The sequence below is a fragment of the Zonotrichia leucophrys genome, chromosome 4 (genome assembly GCF_028769735.1).
Source record: "Zonotrichia leucophrys gambelii isolate GWCS_2022_RI chromosome 4, RI_Zleu_2.0, whole genome shotgun sequence".
In the NCBI taxonomy this organism is placed as follows: Eukaryota; Metazoa; Chordata; class Aves; order Passeriformes; family Passerellidae; genus Zonotrichia; species Zonotrichia leucophrys.
This window is the reverse complement of record NC_088173.1, coordinates 20,771,020-20,794,395: the sequence shown is the minus strand read 5'-3', so window position 1 is coordinate 20,794,395 and position 23,376 is coordinate 20,771,020. Positions and strand designations below refer to the sequence as shown.

The 23,376-nt window shown below is 37.6% G+C and overlaps 1 protein-coding gene across 19 annotated transcripts in view; it reads right to left on the bottom strand.

Annotated features, from left to right (window-relative positions):
- The window catches only part of MARCHF1 (membrane associated ring-CH-type finger 1), a 230,722-nt gene that overhangs the window by 120,697 nt on the left and 86,649 nt on the right, over positions 1-23,376 (bottom strand). For 6 of the 19 annotated variants that reach the window (XM_064710723.1, XM_064710733.1, XM_064710719.1 and 3 more), the window contains exon 3: positions 12,272-12,480. The exons of 12 other annotated variants lie outside the window; for them this stretch is intronic. Coding sequence is in view for 1 of the 7 variants with exons in the window: in XM_064710733.1 (XP_064566803.1) it covers positions 12,272-12,370 (99 nt within the window). In the remaining 6 variants the exon portion in view is untranslated. Of the gene's footprint in view, positions 1-12,271; positions 12,481-12,729; positions 12,824-23,376 lie in introns of those variants that run through there. One more of the 19 variants, XM_064710732.1, reaches the window with a different exon arrangement.

The following is a 23,376-nucleotide window of genomic DNA, read 5'->3' as shown; positions in this document are numbered from 1 at the left end:
GGCATTGAACAGATTTACCATTCCTTATAGAACCAATTTTCAAACCAAAACAACTCCTACATACAGTACTCAATAAGCAGAAATAAACAAGTCCACTAGACAAAGCAAAGCTACCAATGATGCAAAGCAGCCAAAGCCCATCATGTGAAAAAGAAAAAAAAACTAAAACCAAACCAACCAAAACATACAAAGAAAAACCTCCAAACACCACACAACCCCAAAAAAACTTTGTTTAAAAAATGGCTAATTATTGAGATAATATATTCAACATAGCTTCAGCAGCCAACTTATACCATAAAATACAGCACAATTGACAACTCAGAAGACCCCAGCACATAGACCAACATGTAAAGCAAATAATGAAAGAAAGCATACAGATGAATAGTGATAAAAGTTGGTTTCTTCTCCTTCATCATGGGAAGGAGAGTAAGTGAATCTGCTTCTACAAATTACATCTGAAGTGGTAGTTCACCATTAAATATTTTAGCAGCAATTCAGGCAGAGTAAAGACCAAAGAAATATCATTTAGTTTTTCTCTCAAACTGAAGTAGCATAAAATTAGGAACAGTTATTTGCACTGCAGATGTGAGATCTCAGACATGCTATTATGGCTCAGAATGCCACTTAAACTTATGTGACACATAATATTACATTATTTTCAGTAAAATTTTCATTATCAGTAATGTAAGAAGACATAAAACCTATTTTGCAGTCAAAATTTTTGATTTCAAGGCTTAGTCTACTTTGACTATCACTTGATAGTATTTATTACTATCAAGTATATTATTTATTTGCTCTATTTTGAACAGAGTAATAGTTCACTAGTAGCAGAGGTACAGCATTTGTACCTTTAACATTCTACCCTTCTGATTCCACTCAGTGCCAAACACTATTCTGCCAGAACGTGAATGGCAAACAGAATATGCTTCTGCACACCAGAGAGTATCAAGTCTTAATGCAGGGTTTCCAAAGGAAAAAAACAAACAATAACAAAGCAGATATCACATTGAAGAGTTTAGTTTACCATCAGTCAGTCAGACTTCACCTGCACTCCTCCTATCTGTACATTACATTACCACTCAGAGACATCTATATTAATTGGGGTAATCATTTCAGCAAAAAACATTATATGAATCAACAACCCAATCATCAGATGTTTAAATTTTTCCCTAATTCACGATAAATTGTGTTTAGCAGAATGCTGCAGGTTTACCTTTTTTCAGAACAGACACAAAAGTGATACCTCAAAGTTTTAAAGAGCAGGTCACTTGTGTCACGGCAGCGTTGTGAAGTGTGGCAGCAGTGTAGCTGCTCCCAGTCATGCCACAATTTATTTGTTTAAGTTTAGCTGTTTGACAATAAAGGTTACATTAGCTTCAGAGAGAAAACTGATTCTGTCACATTTCTCCTAAAACAGCTGGACAGCAGCAATTCAAAAGTAGAGAGTTCTATATTAAGATCTTAAATGAACTCAAAATCTTCTGTCCAGGTTAGCTGGTGGCAGATGCAGAAACCATGAAACCTCTGGAAGTAAGAAAAGAGTTGTATTATACAACATTCTTAGAGTTTTATTATTAAGCAAGAATGCCAAATCTCTCTTACAAACCATTGCCTTGCATTTAAGATTGCAGAGAAAAAGTTTGATACCACAATCTGTGAAAATATGGAAAATGTATTCTGAATGGTTTGGCTTTTCCTTGCATTTGAAATGTTTTGAAGATGGCAATTCTGAATGATGATGTTTTAGCCCACCATCTTTTTAAAAGGTGTTTCTTTTAACTCCTTGCACATTTGGTATCACCTTTTAACCTTCTCTTAACTTTATCTACTATTAGTCTTCTGATTATTTATAATTTATTATTTTGTTCTTATGTGTTATTATTCAGAAATTTTAAATGGACAGTGAAACAAGTTGTCCAAATTCTCAACCAAACTCAACACATGCACAAAGGGACAAGTGACTAACATTTGTGCTTTAAACAAAGCTCAAAATGGTAAAAAACATGGAGTCTCCACATAAGAAATAGGTTGATCCAAACTGTACTGTATGCACAGAACTTCTATGATTATGTGGGAATGGTAAAAGTGTAAGGGCTTATTGTTTCCATGGAAACTTTTTACCTACAGGATCCACCCACAGGAAACAACACAACACATCCACATCCCTGAGAAAATGGACTTCACTGGGGGATTTCATAATGTTCTGTGAAAGCAGAAGGAGCAATGCCACATTACTTCAGAGGAGAAAAATGAAAGCACAGAAAATTACATCTGGAATTAGAACCAAAGTCAGAGCACTGCAAGGTGTCCATCAAATATAGTCCATCAAATTGTCAAAGAACAGCATTCATAGATAACAAAGGGAGCAGGAAGAAATACAGCAGAAAAACTTCCATCAAAAGTAACACCATTTTCATGCACTAAATGGTTGCCCATGGATCCTGTGAAGAGGACCGTCAGCAAACCAGCATTCAGTGGCTCAGGAGGGCCAAATCTGCTCACTACCTGCAGACAGGGGCTATGTCAGCCATTCCTCACTAATGAGACTTGGAACAGATTTCAGGCACAGCATGTGGATAGGCTGAGCTCGCAGCAGCACTGCCCTGTGCACGCTGTGACCTCCTTTCCTCACTGGAGGAGACTGCAGCAGCATTAGAGGGTCTTAACAGGCATTCCTGTCACTGCCCATCTGTAACAGTGAGACAGCACTGTCACACGGTTCAGGAAAACCAATTCACATTCCCACCTGTGTCTGAGCTCTTGTATTCAGAGCAGAAGTCTGGAAGTGCTCAGAAAACTGCAGATTCAGTGTCATTCCATGCACACAGTGTTCACAGTTAGCAAATGACTCCTCTCTGGGCCATGGACACTGCCAAACCACAGCACTCTAGCTGCACCCAGCATGTGATACAGCATTCTCAGACATCCTGGTGCCTACTCACCAGCACTGCAGGGTTCACTGCCAAAAAGCAAACATGTTTTTCACCAACACAGGTGAAATTTCACTTATTTTCACAAGGTTTGACCAATTAAGCATTTGCCCTGTGGCAATGCCTTGCCTACCACTGGAGAAGTCAAGTGATCAGAAGGATTTTTTTTTTCCTCTCAAAGAAAGTGTCTGAAGTAAAGGCAAGGAATAGCTAAAACTTAAAAATGCTAACATGGTATTGCTGTCTGACTCTTACCCTCACTTCATTTTGTTCTTGTGCTCAATACTTGACATTTGTGTCCTATACTGAAATTAAGATTCCTGATTTCTTGCCCAAAAGCACAGGGAGTACTAAGAGGGTGAAGTGTTTGCTGCATCTTTATCCCTCTCAAGACAACAAAGCCATTGCAACAGGCTACTGAAATAATAGTAGAATACAGGATGGAAAAGTCTTCCTTTAAGCATTTGCAAGCATGATTATTTTAAGAGAAATGACGGTGAGGGGGTTTTCTGTTTGGGCTGCCACAAGACAACAAATCTCTCTAATAAAACAAGCATTTCCTTAAAATCAATAAGACATCTCTGTAACTACTTGAACTTTTTCAGCATGATGGTACTGTAAAATACAGCTGTAATATCAAATATATCTAGTGAGTAAACTAAAAGGGTTTCCTTAGGATCATATGTCAGGGGGTTAAGATATACACACAATCACTAAGACAGTTTTCTTATTATTGACACTAAAATACTTCAACCTTTTATATTCACATAATGTTATGACTGCATAGCTGGACACACTCAGAAAATAACTGAGATAAATGAAGGTATAGACATGCTAACTACTGAAAAATTTCATTCCACAACATGGATAATCCTAAGAAACATATTCCGAACAAGGAAATGCTTCCACTATCTACACATACTGTTCTTGCTGCCACAATTTTAAAAGGCAGCACTGATATGGAAATGCAGTCCTGAATCTCACATATTCAAAGTCCAGAAGAAGAGCTGAAATATCTACTGATACTTCAAAATGGGCTGAGAGCCATCCTCCACCTTCTTATTAAAGTCAAATTATTCCACCCTGAAATGTAAAACAGCTGATGTTTGCATTCCCATTAAAAGCAAGGTTACACTGTCAAATTACACTCTCCAATACAAAATCTTGCCTTTTTATTGAAAACAAAACCAAAACAGGAAAAAAAGGACAAAGAAGAAAACGTCAAAAATAATAAAGTTACAAATATACATATAAATAGGAGCTAGGAGAAGTGTGTATTTTATGAACATTGTTTCTAGACACAAGAAAAGCCTTTGCAGCAAGGGAAGGCCAGGGGCTGTGGCAGACCCCGGGTGATCTCTGCTGTGGTAGAACAATGCCTTCATCTCTGAGTACAGAATTCAGCAGATCTGCAATAACCACCTCATTTTAAAGGACAAGAATCAACAAGCCTCATGCAATTTGAGTGGTTTACACGTGTGCGTGCTGCAGAAACTAGAATTGTATTTCTAATATGCTTAGGACATTTCTCTGAAGCCAGGAAGCTTCCAGAGCTGGTGATATGAGCTGAAAATGTTGTCTCCACTAGACAGAAAATAATCTTTCCCTTTCATGGTAACATTGAGGAATGTTCCCAGTGTCTTTGAGAAAGACCCTCAAGTTGGGCAAGTGTTCTCTGCTTTAGAAAATAAAATCATACCAAACTCAGTAGTATTTTGTTCATGGTTATGAAGATCTAAGTATTACTGTCAATAACGATTTCACTATTAATAGTAATAATTTTAATAATTATAGAATTCTATATGCCTGAATACACAGGATTTTAAAATTTCTTGTTCAGATAGCTAGATTCAGACAAAATTGGAGAAAACTATCAGGCTAGCATCAGTTTTGCAATGCTGGCAGTATATTCAAGCAATTTGAGCTTCTATTGTATTGTTTCTTAACTAATAAAATAGTTGCCAACAGCCAGATTTCAATGCCTGACAGTCATCTTTAAACAGAACAAAAATGCTGGGGTATATGTGACCATGGAAGCTATTTTTAAAAATGCTGACTAGATTCAAAAATACTTCTCTAAAATGAGTCTTGGGACACAGACTCTGCTGACAACTAAGTTCTGCCTTCGATAACTTGTACTTGAACTTTATTTGTAACATGCCAACCCTCCAGAAGAAAAGCATCTCCACCAGGGCAAACAGCTCACAGAACTGTTCATAGTGTGAAAGGTATCTGGAGAAAATAATCTGGTTTTCAGCTTCCTGAACTGTATCCAGTTCCTGGTACCCTCTTCAGCCACCAGGTTTAGACAGCACAACACATTCTGCAAACTGTCTCAATTACAGACATTGCTTTGATATAAATGAGGACACAATAAAGTCATTAAAATAAAGTATAGAAGCTTAGAGCTGAAGACAAAACAACCATCAATTAAAGATGGAAAACTTTTGTGTTCATGGTTTTGGATTATTGGGGTTTTGCATTTATTTTTAAAAAACACTATTTAGCAGGAAAGTTCTACAATTCATTTTAATATGGAAACTCTTCCTCTGTAAAACCTCAGATTAACTTTAGAGAGAAATCCAAATTAAATGAAATCTGAAGCCTAATATTTTAAACTCAGAGGCATCTTAGACTAGGGGCAGGGGGAACTACACACACAAGCCCAATTCAATTTATTTGAACTGGGAATTCCAGAGATAAAAGGAATTATAAAAGCTTTCTTCATGAGACTTGTAGTCAGACTTCAGCAGCAACAAAAGATGTGTGCCAGCAGATTGTAAGCACTGGCCACAAACATAAAGAGGCAGAAGGCTACTCAGATACAGAATCCTGAGCTTCAAATCCTTTATCAGTGAAAAGATCAATTTTTAAATCAATACTAGTATTGGATCCTTAGTCAATACACAGCAAATTGGAGAAATATGCTTTTACAGACTTTTCATAACAAGCCTGACCAAAAAAAAAATTACCATGCAGCCAGTAGCCTTTGCATAATCTTATCAGGAAAAGCAGCCTATAAAGAATTGCATTATCCCAAAGCATGCTAATAAAAGCACAACAAGGAATCTCTTATTTTCTTACTGGTAGCACAGTAATGTTTTTTATTCACAGAAATAAAAAAGAAACAATGTTTCAAAATTATTATAACAAACCCAGCATGTTAACATTTCCCATTTCTTTCACTGTCATGAAATTGCTTGTCATCAGCATCACATGGCAGACCAAAAGAGTAACAGTTCCCCAACAGGGACCAGAAGACTTACTGATAAAAAACTTAATTTTCTAAAGCATCCTAAAGATAACTAAGCATGCCACAGACTGATTTATGGGTGTATTTTGGGAGCACTTCAACCATTGATCAGGAGCCATCTATCACCACCAAAATACAGAAGAATTTCACTAGGAAGTGTCTTCAACTGCAGATGCAGTTGAATTTCCATGCAAACATAGCACTGAAATCCAAACAATGGTCATGTCAAGAAAAGAAGAAATACCATATAATATTGATGGTAAACAGTATTAGCAACTTTGTCATAAATTGTGTATGACATCATGTTCAACATGAGCTTTGCATTAAGAAAAACTATGAAAGGAAAGCAATACATGTCAGAACACATCAGTAATCTGATTCATATGCTAGAGCTTCCCCTCCCTATTCTCCCACCCCCACATCTCTTGCGGAGTAGAAAATCATACCTCCTAACAAGACTGTAATTACATGACTCTTCCCAGGCAGCTGTCATTGAAAAGAAACATCCTACCCTTCCCATAGGAAAAAAAAAAAAAAGGTGTATTTTAGGTAATGAATGACCATCTCTATTTAGCTGTTAAGTTACACCTAAGAAATTTTTAGAATGTGAGATAATCAGCCACAAAACCAAAACCATCTATCTGGCTTATGAATTATTTCACCAATATCCTGCAATTCTAAGACTTTTATTCCTTGCATTACATGCCTTAAGCTATTTTATTATCACTGGTATCAGTGAAATTGTCACATATTAGGAGTTGCACTATTCTCAACATTTGATAAAGTGACCAAAGCCACCAACAAATTTAACTACACTAAACATTTTGCCTCCCTATGTAAAAGCAAAAACCAAACCAAACCCAAACAAAATACAGACACAATCCCAAAAACAAAACAACCAGAGAAAAAAACCCACAACAAAACCCAATACATCGTTTGACTTAAGGTTGTAAGGCAATAAAACAACATCAATATGTAAAGCCTTTACCCTTTCTCCTTAATTACAGATGTGTTTCAAGTATCAAATATCTCTGTATGTACTTCACAGCTGCTATGAAAATCATTTAACAGAGAGGTAAAAGCACGTTCTTTGTAGCATGTAAGGAAGCCTAAAGCCTTTCAAAATATTTCATCTATCATTACATCTATTTAAAATTAAGTAGGTAATAAGCGAGATAACACAGATAAAAGTAAAACAACTAATTCCCATCAATAACATTTAGCTACTGCTTCCTCCTTTAAAAAACATGTCATTTTCTTCTAAACTACTTACAAGCTTTAAGGCAAACATTAGCAGTTACTCTAGTCTGGTGCTTAAAATAAACATTAGCAGTTACTCAAAAGTGCCAATCACAAGACCCCTTAGGTTTCATCTCAATACTGACTTGAAGATCTCCTTACCAAAAAATGGTGCTCTACACAATAAATGAGGGTACAGAATTTCGAGCAACATATTCTTTCTTTTTTTTTACCTTTAAGGTACAAACTGCACAGAAAAACCAAGTTGAAATTCAATTTACTATACTCCTTCATGAATGCCAAGTATTTCCCACATAGCATTTAAAGGTTCCGAAGTACCAGGTCTCGTTCTGTCTTATTGCTTTTGAGAAGGCAGAACATGAAAACTCTGCTGACAAACAGAGAGGTCCCAAGTTTCCTTCCCAGCACAGAACTGTGCAGGGTGCAGAACTACATTTCATGCCAAAATACAATACACAGTGGAGTGAGGATTCCTCCCTGCAATTTATTGCATTCTGTGAACTTCTGTGAAGGAAACTAATAGTCATTGTCACCTCTACCAGAATATTAAGATCAGAGAAACACAGTAGGCATAAGAAGAAAACCATTTACCAGTTATGAGCAAAGAATCAAAACTAAAAATAAATCAATAATAGCATGGCTAATTTGTTACTTGTTAACTACAGACTATCAGATTTTGCAACATCTTTAGGACATTGGGTTAGGTTTTGGGGCAACAGAGTAAGACTCATCTCTATAACAAGCAAGTTATACTAGCATATGAATGTGACATAAACCACATTACAAAAGTTATTTGGTTGGGGTTCTTTTCTTTAAATCAAAGTCTTGCAAAGTAACCAAATCAAGATTTACTAATATCTGCCACTGCTTTCTTCATTATTTTCTACTCTGAAATTTTTACTTTTGGTAACATGTAAATTTTCCAGTACCATGCACTGAAAACTGCTCAGGCTGAAGAGGTGCAGTATCTACACATTTAGTTTGGCATCAAGGAGTGTCTTCTCTACCATACCATGACAATTTTTGACTCTTACAAACCTGCTCCTACCACTCTAAGTGTACAACATTCAAGTCTGACCTTCCACAGTAGTCATGGCAGTTTATCCAACGACCCTTGCAAATTCTTCGTTAGTATTTTCACTCATTTAGCCTATCCAATTTTCTCACTGGATGAAATTTTCTTTCTGTACTTAACTTACTTTAGAATAATAATTAATGCCTTTACAAAAGCCAATGTAAACTGAAGCTACTTTATGAACTTCACAGTGTATGTTCACAACTAAAACATAAAATGAGCCAGAGTAGGCATTTCCTCAACCACGCTCTCAAGAATCATATACATTTCTTTTATCTTTTTATTACAGCAGAGAAAATCAAATCAGAAGTACAAAGTAACTGTTGAAATGTTATATACATATAAAATGGGGGTCATATGTTAGCATGACATTGGTCCCAAGGCACTGCAGTCTATGTATTAAAAAAAACCTAACTAAATTTGGAGTCCTGATGACATAATTTGATCTTTAGGTTACTGACTAATTCACTTTGAACAACAGTTCTATTAGTAAACTCTTCTGAAAACAGACACCCAAGGGTTTTTCTCTGTCACAGAAACCCAATTCCACACTTCACTATAAACTTAAGATATTTCTCAAATATTGAAGAAAGCTGAGTTAACTATTTAGTAAAAAAAAAAAACCCATCAAAAAAAAAAAAAAGCCCACATCATATTGTAAATGCACTTTACACTTTAGTCTTCATTTCTGCAACAAACTTTTCCAACTGCATTACTAAAAGAGTAAGAAAGACAGTTTGTACACTTAAATGTTTGGGGCAAAGCCAGCGGCAATAATGACTGGCGAGCTTTCCTAAAATCAGAGAAACAAACTAGCAGAAGATTATACTTGTGTATGGAAATGTAGTGCACAGCTGCTGCAACAGGTTATCCAACATCTATGCTTCATTATGGAAAAAATCTACTTCATCTTTAGGCTACATTTAAAGAAGCTCTACGGCTAAATTTGATGCAAATTCCATTGTTAGCTACAACTTCTGCTAATTATTATTGAGGCAAACCACTGAAGGATTGCAGGAATGGCCTGCACTAAGTTTTTACTCCCACAAAGGACACTGCAGAGAAAAACTGCCTGCAAACACTCCCTGTAGGCATTGCTATCACACCTCTACTCCCAATATTGGCCAGAGGTCCACTATAGGCACTTGGGGCTCTGAAGTGATACTGCACTCAACATCCCTAATGATAGATCAGTGTTAGGCAATCATCTGTGTGTGCAGACACATATTAAAACCTTCAGGTAAAGCATGTGTATGAGCATCTAAAAACCACAGAAAAGCATTATAGAATGAGTTTCAACATTAAGAACCTCAGTTGTGCATGACTAAGGCAGATTTACGAATTCACCGTGAACTTGGAAACAGTCCACTGCATCCAGCTCTGCAATTAGACAGAAGATGAATTCTTCATAAATTTTAATGCTGTGGTATGAACATAACAAAGTTCTTCAGAAATAACAGGATCTGGTGTACGATCCTAATAGTAGTTAACCCTAGCAACTGGAAGACCTTTTGGACATTACTTTTTTCTATGTCTTCCTGCACCAGCTTGATGCTCTCAGCTAGAAGCCCATTTAACTACTTTACTTAGCTTCCACCTCCAAAAGCCTGCTGATGGAAAGGCAGAGGAAGCAGGTACCTGCAAAAACAATATCAGAATACCATGAAGCCAGAAGACCCTCGCCAACACACACTGAGGACCAGCTAGGGGAGCTTTGTGAGAACCATACCATGCAGGGGTAGACCACCATCTACATAAGCCTGAGCAATCTCTGTCTAGAATTAAAAAACCTGGTTCACTACTCCCAAATTACATCCACAAAACAAATCTGAACATCATCATAATTTACATAAGTAGATATATGGGGAAAGCAGTCTTCAGGGCTTGGGCTACTATCTCCATCAATAGAACTAGAGAGTTTTTAAACTGAATGAATTCCAGCCATAAGCCTTATAGGATAAGCAGAAGTTTGAGCAGAATCATTAGGCTCTGACCAGCAGAGAGCAGTTTAGCAAATACATTTCAGTGAGTACCATGTACTTTAAGTTTGGTTTGGAGTTTTGTAGGGTTGGTGTTTTTTACTTTTTATATTAAGTTTAGAAGAGAACTTTACTGAACTTAGTTATACATGTCATTTTGCTCTTTTCTGATACATAACTTCCACAACACTCAAGAAGAAACTGCTTCCTGAGACACCGGAGTCTTTGTGAAATGACCCAGCCCAGCCCTTACAGGGAAAAAAAAACCAAAACAGAAAAGTGCATGATGATTCTCACAACTCAGAATCCCCACAATTCCCCCTCCCCTCTAAGTTAAGTCTCACATTTATCTGACTCCTGTGTGAATATTGCACGTATTCTTCAGTTAACTCAAATGATCAAATTAAAACAAGAATGTCAAGGACAATTTAAGCTGGGATAACATGATGTATTTTTGCTTTTCACACCTTGAGCTTTAATATAAAGAATGGTTTTCACCTGAACCTTCACCTTTAACCAATTAAGAGAAGAATAAAACCAAACAAAAATTTTCCATTGCAGGACAGAAATCCCAAAATATTATAGCTCTCATGAATGTGCTACCAGTTAACAACTGGAGACTACTTCCAGGGAAGGATGCTAGTTAGACCAAAGTGCTCAAACAAAAAACAGAATAATCATTTTCAGTGAACTTGTCATAGCTAAATATTGAGCACAAATATTATCTTAAATTTAAAAATTTAATAAAACCTCCAAACAATACTTTTCCACAGTCACACAGACCTCTTACGAATATCAACCATCTGTTGAACTTAACAATTTCTGGAAAACTATGTCACACAATCCACCAGGAGAAAGACTTCTTTCAGGGATACAGTTTCTCACAGTCTCTCAGATAATATTTAAAAGACATTGTGTTTGTTTTCCCAGTAGTACCTTGGTTTCCATACAGCAAGAGGAAAAGAAAAGCACAGAGACAAGAAACATGTCTGTAAAAAGCAGATGTCTATGTTACATACGTTTACTGCTATATCTATCAACAGACTACTTATGTTTTTGGGTTTGTAAGGAATGCTTTGGGTTTTTTTTTGGTCTTGCACAATACAAACTTAATCTATACATTGCAAAAGAGATTCCTACAGGTAAAAACACCGTTAAAATTGCACAGAGTTTCTGTATTTCTTTTTGTACTAACCAATGATGTAACATGAACCTACAATTTCTTCTTAACTGGGAGACAGTAGGATACAGTTTTTACTGATGAAACAACACTTTTGTATGTTTATGAATCAAAGAAAGTCAAGAGATAAAAAACAAAAAAACACTGATGCCTTTGGTGAAAAGACTAAGCTTATGCCTATACGGCACTTACATTAGAAAGACAGGCTTTGATACAGTATTTTTGTTGGTTTTAAACAAAGACAAGAATTTTCCTGAAACTACTTTTCCACCCAACCTATTGTAAAGAATCTGCTACTTGACAGCTTACAGGGAACAATGACTGCCAGTATGAGCAGGCTGCACTCATTGAAATGAAAACCTTAAACCCCCCTGACGCAGTTTCTAACTTCTTTCTGTTATTTATCTGACTTCTGAAGCAGGCTCCCTGTCAGGCTGAGGTGCTGCTCTCACAGCATCCCTGCAGTGTGCTACAGCTGCACCCCTGAGTGCTCTGCAGCGCTCCAGCAACGCCACATCCTGCATCCCACATCCAAACCCACTGCCTACCACAGGCACATCCCCCTGTCCCAGCAAACTGAAACCTTCCTCTTACCTCCACCTCCTTGCTCTTCTCTTTGTTTGTGCCCATTGAACTTCTCCCATTGTTGGCAGTCTCCCGCGCTGGCACTACAGAAATCTGCTGGAGTGGCATTCTTACAGAGCTGCAGGTTGCCAGTACCTGTTTGGATGCCTTATATCTTCACTCCCCCCGAGTAGCCCACCTGTATAATTGTTCATATCCTCTCTTTGCCAAGCTCAGCTCTAAATAAAAAGGGGAAAATATTATTTGAGAAACGGTGAAGGCAGGGTCTTCCATCAAAAGAAAAAAAAAATCAACAAAGCAGAGCAAATTGCAAACACAAGCAAGACACAGCAAACAAAGAAGTAAACAATCCAGGGAGTTTCACATGCTTAGAGTGATGAGTTGCTGCAAGTCTGTGTCCCTGGAGCACCCCGCCATAGCACTAGCCCCCAAGAGCACTGTGGGAGACAATTCAATTTCTGTGTTACCTAATAACTGTCATGGGAACCAAGGAAAGCCAGGTCTCACAGGCCCCGATCAGCGATCGCTTCCCGCTAACGGCACCGGCTCCCACATTTGCAGCAGCTGCCACTTCTGCTTTTTTCTCCCCTCCGATCCCACAGGAGCCCACTAAGCACCCCAGACACAGCCTCGTGCCCGCTAGGTGCAGCAGCAGAAGGCTGAAAAGCTTAGTGTCCTATTTTGGAGGCGAAATCTCCTCCTTTAAAAGCACAGGAGAGCTTGCTGTGTCCTTCATGCGTCTACAATAATCTGCTTAGGTCAAGGGATCTGCCTTGAAGTGAGGAGTAGCGGTGAGCAAGCGAGGTGTAAAAAGGAAGACAAGACTGGGAGGGATTGCAAATGTGCCTTTCTGAGGCTGATAGTAAAAAGTTAACCCTTTGCTGCGCTCCTCTTTTGCCGAGACTTGCCCAGAAGCCAGCTCAGCAGGATGAGCAGAGGCAGACACACACGTGCCTTTATGGTAGTCACACACATCCCGAGAATGTCACTTATGTCAGCTTCTCCCTCCCAACAGCTTCACTGCTCCCAGTCACTCTGGAGCAAAACACTCAGGAAAACTGTTTCAGCATTTCCCCGCCCCTTAAAATGCAAAACAATAGAAGAAAGTCCCAGGTGTTGTATTACAAAAATGGATATGAAGAAAGGAAACTCCTGTTGTTTCTACTTCTCTAAAAAAATTATTATTCTTCATAAGTATTAGGAATGCCAGCAAAACTGTTTTTTATTAAAAATAGTAAAGAAATTATTAGATCAGAAGCCAAGTTCTTAGCTGCATAAATTATTCTGTATAAATCATGCAGGAATAAAAGAAAAAAAATCCCCCACTAGGCACCAACAATGTTTTAATATGCTGTCAATTAAAGAAAAAAAATATTACCCAAGCCCTGAAATACATCATCTTTATTTCCAGCTGTACAGAGCAGCACTTAGAATTCTGACAAGAAATAATAGCATTATAAACAGCCTGGATTCTTACAAAGCCAGTGGGGAGGATTTAAAATACTGTTGATTCACTACTCCACTACTTTAGTTACTATTTCTCAGTCTGAATTAATCGACCTTACAAGGGACTAGCCTGAGATAAATTGAGATCTGGTTCAGGCTGCCATCCTGGTTTTACATCACTGATATAAACTAAGGTATATTGACTGGCAGTAAGAGAAGAGTTTATCAATGCATAAGCAAAGAAACATAATCTGTGCTAGGAGTTCAGAGATGCTGCAAGAATTGAGTATATGTGCACATCTTTATAACATATATATATATATTCTATATATCTATAGTCATGGAATAGATTTACAAAGAATAAAATTAAGTCTATTGCCATTTACACAGCTCCTTTTACACATTTTTAGCTATATTTTACATGATAATTCCATTTTTAATTTCCAATATTCCAAAATCAGTTTGAATGTAAGTTTAAACAACTTCCAATGTGCACAGGGAGATTTGGAATATAAATAAAGGGAAAAAAGACAACTTCCAGCTCTACCAAGACAGTGGTAAATCAAAAATTTATTCCAGAAATATTCAAAGACAAGAAATGTTATATATCAAGCTAGTAAAGTTTAACTTTAATCTTAAACTTGATGATAATGTAAAGGAAATTCCTTTTTAGTTCAATAGAATGTTTTAAAGCCACAGAAAAACTCTTCTCCTTCCTCTGAGGCACAACCAGATTAAGAACTCCCAAACCTGACTCTGCTTTGTCATGATAATCACTCACGTCTTTGATAAAAATATCGATAGAAAAGTAGAGGGTTTGTGGTATTAAAATGGAACCTTCCTGTAAATGTGCTTTCATGTCTAGTAAAGCTTAAAAAAGTCAACCTGCCTTTTGATACTGTGCCAATAATTCTGCATCTGAGATCATACGAACTTGAGATTTAAATCAGAGATTTCTGGGTTAACCAGTAATCTCTTTAATCCCATCTGTTTTAGCCAGAATAAATACCTTACAGGGCGTGATGTACTTAGTTCTTTCTAAAATGATGCATGGCCCCTTTCTTCCCCCACAGTGAACACATGACATCAACATGTATATAACAAAACCCCCTAGTTCCAAACAAGGGCTGAATTTTAACATTAGGTAGCTCCATGCTTGCATTCTGCTTCACTATTTCATTAATTATTCATTTCTTCACCACATGGAGACTTCAAATTCTCGTGCAATTGCCTTCCCTGTACATATATGGCTCTTCTCAGCCTAAGTGCTACAATTAGTGGCAGAACAACCAAGCCTCATGCTGCTATATCCAGAAATACAGAGATCACCACTGCTCCATGGTAAGGAAGTTGTTAAAAAATACAGGACATATCCAGATGCATATTGTAAAAGTCAGTGGCAGAGGTGTGGTCAGGATCATTTTTCATTAGAATTAAGTTTAGTTTTCTGTCTTTGCTTTTTCAAGTTTACTATGACAGAATTATAAAACATAAAACTTTTGCACAGGTGTTGATACACCTATGATCTCAGAACAACAGAGCACATCTTAAACAGAACTATTGATTTCAATTTACAATGTGTTTTTAGCTCCCAGAGTCCCTAAGTTATAAACAAAGAAATTTTATATATTCACACACAACCCTTCTTGTTAGAAAATCTATTTACTCCCACTCATCCTCCACAGCGAACAGGCTGTGGTGTCCTATTTAAAGAACGCTAATTTTGGCAAATGTACCACCCAAAGAGTCATAATTTCAGAGCCATGCCTCACCTGAAGGACAGTGTGTCAGCTGCTCAGTGAAGTATGAAGCTGCTGTGCAAAGCAGCATTATAGGGTTTCAATCTCAGGAGGGCAACAATAACAAAAGAGAACTGCTCACCTGGAGCAGGTGAAAATGACATTGGCAGAGAAAAGGAGTATGTGTTGGCTGTGCATTAGTAATTGATTTACATTAATGTGATTCACAGGTCTTGAAGAAAGTAACTACAGAAAAGAGAAATACCACCCCTCCCTCCTCTTGTTTATTGCTCAAAACCCTACTAATCTCAATTCAGATAAGCCAAGGAATCCAACTTGATTTTCAGTCACCCAACACATTCCCCTTGGTACATACTTTATGAAGAGTACCAGTCAGATCTTGGTGACCATGAAGGAAAGTAAAAGGAATCATTTCGTGGTGTCTCACCATGTGGGTCTGTTCCCTAGCTGTGGACTACCCCTTGTTCAGCTCTCACCTTCCACACATGAAATCCTTTCACCTATTCCCTCCACACATGGGTCTGAGAGCACGGTGTCCTCTCTCACACTCAGGACACATACATTCCCAGAACATCCCTAGAGGCACTTCCATGAGGCTCTGGGAGCAAAAAGGGATCAGAATTATAACCCAACATACACACATACTATGTTTTTAGTTTAATTTAATAAGGAGCTCATCTTCTCAGCACACCCATTTACACGAGACTACTGCTTTGAACTATCAAGACAATCTGATCAGCTATGGTTAATGGTTCAACCACGGTGATGCAAGTGCCAATGAGAGAATGAAAGACAGCAACACAATTCTTTTGTAACACAATTGCAAGGAAACAATGTACTAGTGTACCAGCAGCTCACTGGCTGCTTATATATAATAGCTCTGCTTATAATAGCCCTGCCATCACTTACAGAAAAATTTGTACAAGACTCTTGAATTGAAAAATAAAAACATAATAAGTTTACCTGTATAAATAACACTATCAGAAACAGGCAATTCTAGCTCTTTTTTTACTCACACAAAATCATCTTTAGATAAGATGTACCGCAGCTTTTATATGATCTTTCAGCAAATAACTATATTGAAGTGTTAAAAAAAAATCACTGCAGACATAAAACACAAGTTGGTTGTTTGGACTCCACATTATTTGTCAAAAAGACACACCGGCTACAAATACACAATATACAATAAGGTATAGACATATAGTCTATACTCCTGAGATTTAGGAATGACTTTCACCTTCCCCAAAAATTAAACAGAAGAGCTACTAACACTGTGCATGGTATTCTCCCCTTACCAACAAGGATTGCTTCTCTTGCAATCACAACTTAGGTACAGAGACAAAATTCAGAACTCTACATCAGCTGAGGAAGCAGATGGATACTAGCAGGTAATCAGCTGGCAAGACTACACTCACTTTATCTAGCAGAAGCTTCTAACACCTAAACTAAAAGTGCAACAAGCAGTAGTCTAATGCAGACCAAACAGAACTGCTGTAAACCAATTCCTTGGGCTTCCACAGCATCCTGAAGCTGACACTAGAACCAAATAAAGTTTTCAGACAAAAATGAAAAATACCTTTAGATTTTCTCCCAACTCTTAAGCCTACAGGAGTACAAAGTTAGTCATGGAATTAGGGCAATCAGGAAAGACATCTTTGGCCAAGCACAAACATTCCAAAGCAGCAGATTCCAGATGGGAATGGGTTGTCCTATCTGGAACAAGAGGAAAACCTCTTGTTCTCTGCTATCTGAATGAGTATGTCCTAAATACTGTGCTGCACTGTGGACTGGCTTTACATGGAGGAGCAACAGGAATCCAAGTTTTCAGCAGAACTCATGTTCAAGTAAGTCCTTAGCAGAAGCAAAATTTAAAAGTTATTTTAAAAACTTGAATAGAACTTGCATTCTTCACAAATAAGAATGAATGGCTGTGAGATACCACATTAGAAGTTGCCTTTTAAATGCCCCACAAAGTTGGTACAGACTGGAACACAGCCATCATGCTACTAGATCCTTAGGGAGGTTGTGGCAGCTTTTTTCCTTGCCTCCTTCAGCTTTGCAATTGACTGAACTGCTGAGAAGTACCATGTAATGTAATATGGTGCATTAGAGCAATAGAGGTGTATTAAAGGTATTAAGGAGGCAATCAACTGAAAATTTCAAACTAATGTCTTTGGATATTTTTCCTACGTTGCCATTCACAGGATATTGTACATTATTACACATCATTTCATCACCAGCATCACTAAGCACAGGTAATCTTCCCCTCCGCTGAGAGACTAACAGAAGTCAGTGCAAACACAGAGGAATCTATTTGCCACTTGTATATTCTGTGCAGATATACTACCTACGTATAACATCTCAGAACGTTTCTAGAACATCTGAAAATCCAAGGTCATGGAATGATACAAGTCAAAAAGCAAGTTAAAAATCAAAGAGTAATAGCTGAGACTGAATTAAAATATGACTGGTACTCAAATAAAAGTTTACCCAGCTAAAACTTAGATTGATGAAAGTGAGATATGGAACGACAGAATGGCGATAAATCAGATAAAATGTTGCCCCTGGCTATTAAAACAAATTATCTTTGTTATCTCCAAGCAAAGAGAATTAAAACCAACTGATTTTCACTGCCAAACACAAAGACCTTCACGGATACCTTCATGTAGTGTTTGCATTAAGCTTACTTCATTTAAATTAAACCAAGCATACTATTCCCTCATCATACTAGTGTCCCCATGAAATAGGGAACAAGGGAGGACTTGTAAAGTTCTAAAAACTGCCAGTAACTTGAACAGCTCATTTACAATTTAGAATTTTTGTTTAAATGTAACTAAAGCTTATAAAAACAACCAGAAAAAGTAAATTACCAAATTTTAGGCAGAATGGGCAGACTATGTATTTAACCAATTTACACAAAAAGGAACTGAAATTATGTTGTTAAAATGTCCACTGAAGAAATTAATTTTAGTACAGTGACACTTAGCTACTCACTACACAGACAGGACTTCTATTATGTTTATTCTGATTTGCAATACCCAATTTGTGTAAATGCCCACATGTACTAGGAGGTCCTACTACCTCTGTATTCCAGGTGTGAAGAACATCTACCTTCACAATGAACTTTCAGGCACCTCTCTGCTTACAAATGTTGCTGACTTTTGGCAATGTAAATGCAGTATCATTTCATACAATATATATTGATATATGTACTTATAATACATAAAATTATGTTCCTGCATTTGTAGTAGCGGAAGTAACCTGCACGCCATACTGCGTAGCTGCTCATTTCCACCAGCACACAAAATTTAAATGGCATTGTCCATGTGCCTCTTCAGAGTACAAGGTAAAGAAAGACACTGACACACAAACTATTATTTCCCACTTCTAAAGGACATACACAAAAAGGTAGTTAAAATACTCTCTAACATAAAGTGGTTCACAGTCTTTATGACAGAAACATCAAAATTTAGCAAGCAGTGTTCTGTTTTGGGTTAAATGCCGCAAACCTGAATCCATTAATCTTACAGAGTTCCAGCACTGCTTAGTAAGAACGGACTCAAGGTCTTGGCCAGCTTTCAAAGCTGTCAGTCAACACAGGAGGATGGGGGCACAATCCTGGAAGACTTGGACACCCTTCTAGATGAGAGCATGAGAAACAGGATGAAGTTCAACAGTACAAGCAACCCAGTTACAGCACTGGTAGAACAGGAAAAATAAATTGGGCAGCAGCCAGGAGCACAGACTGATTTAAGGATCAGTCTGGATCAGCATATTCCTTTACAAAAGGATGACTGGAAAATGCTAGTTATCTTCAGCAATAACATAAACATTGTCCCAGGGTGCACCAACTAAGTTATTTCCAATTCTTCTTAGTCCTGTACAAAATACACCAGTAATTTCCTCAAACACTAGACTTCTTTTTTTTTTCATAGTCTGATTACCAACATCAGAGAGATCCTGAACTTGAACGCAGTGGGAAACTGTTTTGAAAAACCTGCATAAAAGAAAATTATTTCCTAACCCACCTGCTTCTGTTACTAGTCACATATAATTATAGTGGAAGATCAGGATTGGTTTTTTTTAATGCAGATATTCAGGTACGCAGTATTATGCTACAAACTGTGTTCTCAACTGTTATTTGATAAAGAAAAAAAGACAGATGAACAAAGTGCGATCAAAAAATAAAAAGTCCATTTGCGTGAATATTGCAAGTGTACAGACTTTCAATTTAGAGATTTGCCATGCTTGATAAGCCATGCTTGATTATTTGTTTTGTGAATCTCAGCTGCTAGAATGTTTAAGGAATATTTTAAAAATGTAAGATGTAATTTAAACATGCAAATAAATATTCATTCAAACCACTTTCTTAAAGATATTTCTTCTCAACTTCCTACAGGTGTCTATTGTTGATTACACTCTATTTTTCCCTTTATTTCACATAGCTATCTGATCATCTTATAAACACTGCTATTTCTCTCCTAATCTCATCTGCTGTGACCCCTTTCTCCTTCTCCAAGCAAAATTTTATCTTTGTTTAAATACTCATATTTCCAAAATTACAATTTCTCTGATTTTTGAGTATTTTATTCTGTAACCTGCATTATTGACAATAACTTAATTTTAAACAACTTTTATATTGAACAAATATTTAACCTTATGTCCAATTTGCACCTTGTCTGGCTTCAAAACTTCTTTCATCGCTTCAGAGAGAGGAGGTCTCAATGCCAGTATGATAAGGATGTCATTAAATTACAACAGCATGAAATTAGAAAGTATCTGTAGAAAACTAACATTACAGAGGTGGAAAACTCATTTTAAATTTGCTTGTGGTCTTGACCCAGAAATTCTACTAGCTTCTTAATTTTAAGAAGGCTATAAAAAGTGAGATTATGCTTTTCTATATGCTGTGAAATAGCTTGAATGCATTCTGAGACCAAGATTCATTTTAACTTGTGGTTAATCTACAGGATTAACCAAGTTCAAAACCACAGATTTCACATTTTTGGATCATTTTCTTCACAGTATCACAGAATGGGAAGGTTGGATCATCTGGTCCAATCTCTCAGCTTAAGCAGGCTCATCAACATGAGTCCAGACAGTTCTTGAGTATCTTCAGTGAGGGAGACTCTGCACCTTCTCTGGGCAGCCTGTTCTGGTCACTCACACAGTAAAGAAACTCTTCTCTGTGGTCCGATGGAACTTTCTGTGTATCAGTTCCTGCCCATTGCTTCTTGTCCTGTGGTTCAGCATCACTGAGCAGGGCCTGGCTCCACTCTCTTGGCAACCTCCCTTCAGATACTGACAGACACTGATGCCCTCTTGGTTGTCTCTTTTTGAGGCTGAACAAGCCCAGCTCCCTCAGCTTTTTCTTATAAGAGAGATGCTCCGGTCCCTTCACCATCTTTGTTGATTTACCTCTAGTGAATCCACACTGACTACTCCCGACCACCTCCCTGTCCCCCATGGGGGTGGAGAAGGCCCCCAGGATTTTCCATCAGGGTGATCAAGATCTGTGGTGGGGCTGACTGGCCAGCAGTTCCCTGGATCCTCCTTCTTGCCCTCTTGGAAGATTGGGGTGACATTTGCTTTTTTCTAGTCCTCAGTCTCCTCTCCTCATCACCAAGACCTTTCAAAGACGATCAAGAGCAGTCTAGCTATGCTGTGCAGCTCTCTCAGCTCTCAGCGATGCAACCATCAGGGCCCATAGACTTGTGGGTGTCAAGTCTTCACCACTAGGTGTTCTCTATCCCAATCCTCATTGACTAAGGGAAAATCCTGAAAGTCCATCTTACAACATGCCTTTATCCTGGTCTCCTGAGTCAGACATTCCAGAGGGCTGGTCTTGCCAGCGAAGGAAAGGTGGCATTCTGTACTTCAGCCTTCTCTGTGTCCTCTGTTAGCAGGATCCCCCATCCATTTAGTAACAGGCCCACATTACCCTTATTTTTTCCTTTTATTATTGATGTATTTGAAGAAGCCCCTTTTGCTTTCCCTGACATCCTTGGCCAGATTTAATTTCAGATGGGCCTTGACCTTCCTTGTCTCATTTCTACTTCAATAACCTCTCTATATTCATTCAAGCAGCCTGACCCTGCTTCCATGGCTTGTGCGTTCCCTGCTTAGGCTCGAGCCCAAGCTCAAGGAGTTGAATAACAGGAGTTATTCATCCATACAGATCTCTTGCTGCCTACACCCAAGTTTGCTCATTAGGATGCATCATTCTTGAGCCTAGAGGAAACAATCTTTGAATATCAACCAACTCTGTTGGACTCCTCTTTCCTGCAGGGCCTGTTCTCATAGAGCTCCTCCAAGAATATCACCTAAGAGGCCAAAATTTGCTCTCCTGAAGCCCATGTTTGTGATCTTACTTTCTACCTTACTTCCTCCTTGCTCATACTAAATTCCACAATTTCATGGTCAAGGTCCAAATATTTTGTTTTAATGTCCAAATATTTCCTAAGTTTAATAATAAGCACTATTCTAAGTGGATGACACCGCTAAATCACTGCCGTCCACCTACTGTGTGATTTTCACTTAGAAGGAAGTAATTTGGTTGCATTTGCACACTTTGTTACCCAGTAGCTCTTTATTTATTTTACTAACGAATTGAACCTCCTGTGCATTTAAATGCTTTTGTTTCATTCTGTAAGGAAATTATTGATGTTTTTCAATTAAAGTGTGAGCCCAGAAGGAACTGATGTCTGACTGATACCTGGGGTCAGCAGCCTTGTTTTCCTGAGTAAACAGCTATGAAGAACAGAATCTCAATGTAAATGAGCCACCAGAGGGAGCTCATTCAGCCTGCTGAGTATAATAGAACTATATTGACATTGGCAAAAGTTAATTAAACATTTTTACAGGGGTCACTGACTGAGTTCAAAACAAAGCACATTCCCTGGCTGCAACTCTACATGCCTGAGAAGCTAATGAAATCAGAAAAAGTTATTTCTTTAACAAACATGGAATGTATTTCAGATTGAATAAAGATAATTAAGTTTAGAAATCTGTGATACAGCATTCTTCTAAACAAGCACAAGACTTGTATTTATCCATCCTTGTTTTAGCCAGATAAGAACTTCCAAACCTTATTAAAATAAAGACCAAAAAAAAAAAAAAAAAGGGATTAACTTCGTAATTGAATCTTAAAATTGTGGAAGTATACCAAAAGCAGAGTCACATAACTAGTTCAAAGATATTAATTTCCAATCAAATACAGTTTGGCATTATAATGCTTACCTACTTCTGGCATCAGTTATTATACTTAGATGGCCATTGCCATACTAACTTAGAGTTTATTATCACAATACAGCTTTCTCATTTTAAATTGTAGCAGTTCAGAAAACAAATCTCTCAAGTTCCTGTTCTGAAGGATCCATTGTTTACTTTCAAACTTGAGAATGTTTTTTGAAAACTAATACTGAAATAAACTTATTCAGATTTTTGCTTATTGACCAAGGAATCAGGAGTCTAGCAGGAGCTTATTTTGCTTGTTACTTTTCCATGGAGCTCAGCATCTAACAGTAACTGAGTAACTGAGTAGGGCACATGCAGGAGAAAAAAGTCAATAAAATTATTTCCTAAAGGAAAAGCATCCTCCAACATAAATTCCCAGGCTTATCACTGCAACTCTCCCTATGTACTTCTGAAGATTATTATAATAAATATTCCTTACAAATTAACACACCTCTTCCACAGATTTAATTCTATATTTGTGTTACCCCCATTACCAGCTTTCTAAACACTGCAAGATAAATTTGATCATAATTTTATCTTACCTCTGCCTGCATGCCTTGCTTTGGAAGATAAGATTAAATGTAATGTGCTATTTCATTTATCTCTTCTTTCAGGCTTCAGTAAAAAAACTGAATTTTTACCAATACCACATAAAAGTAGTACTTTTTGGAG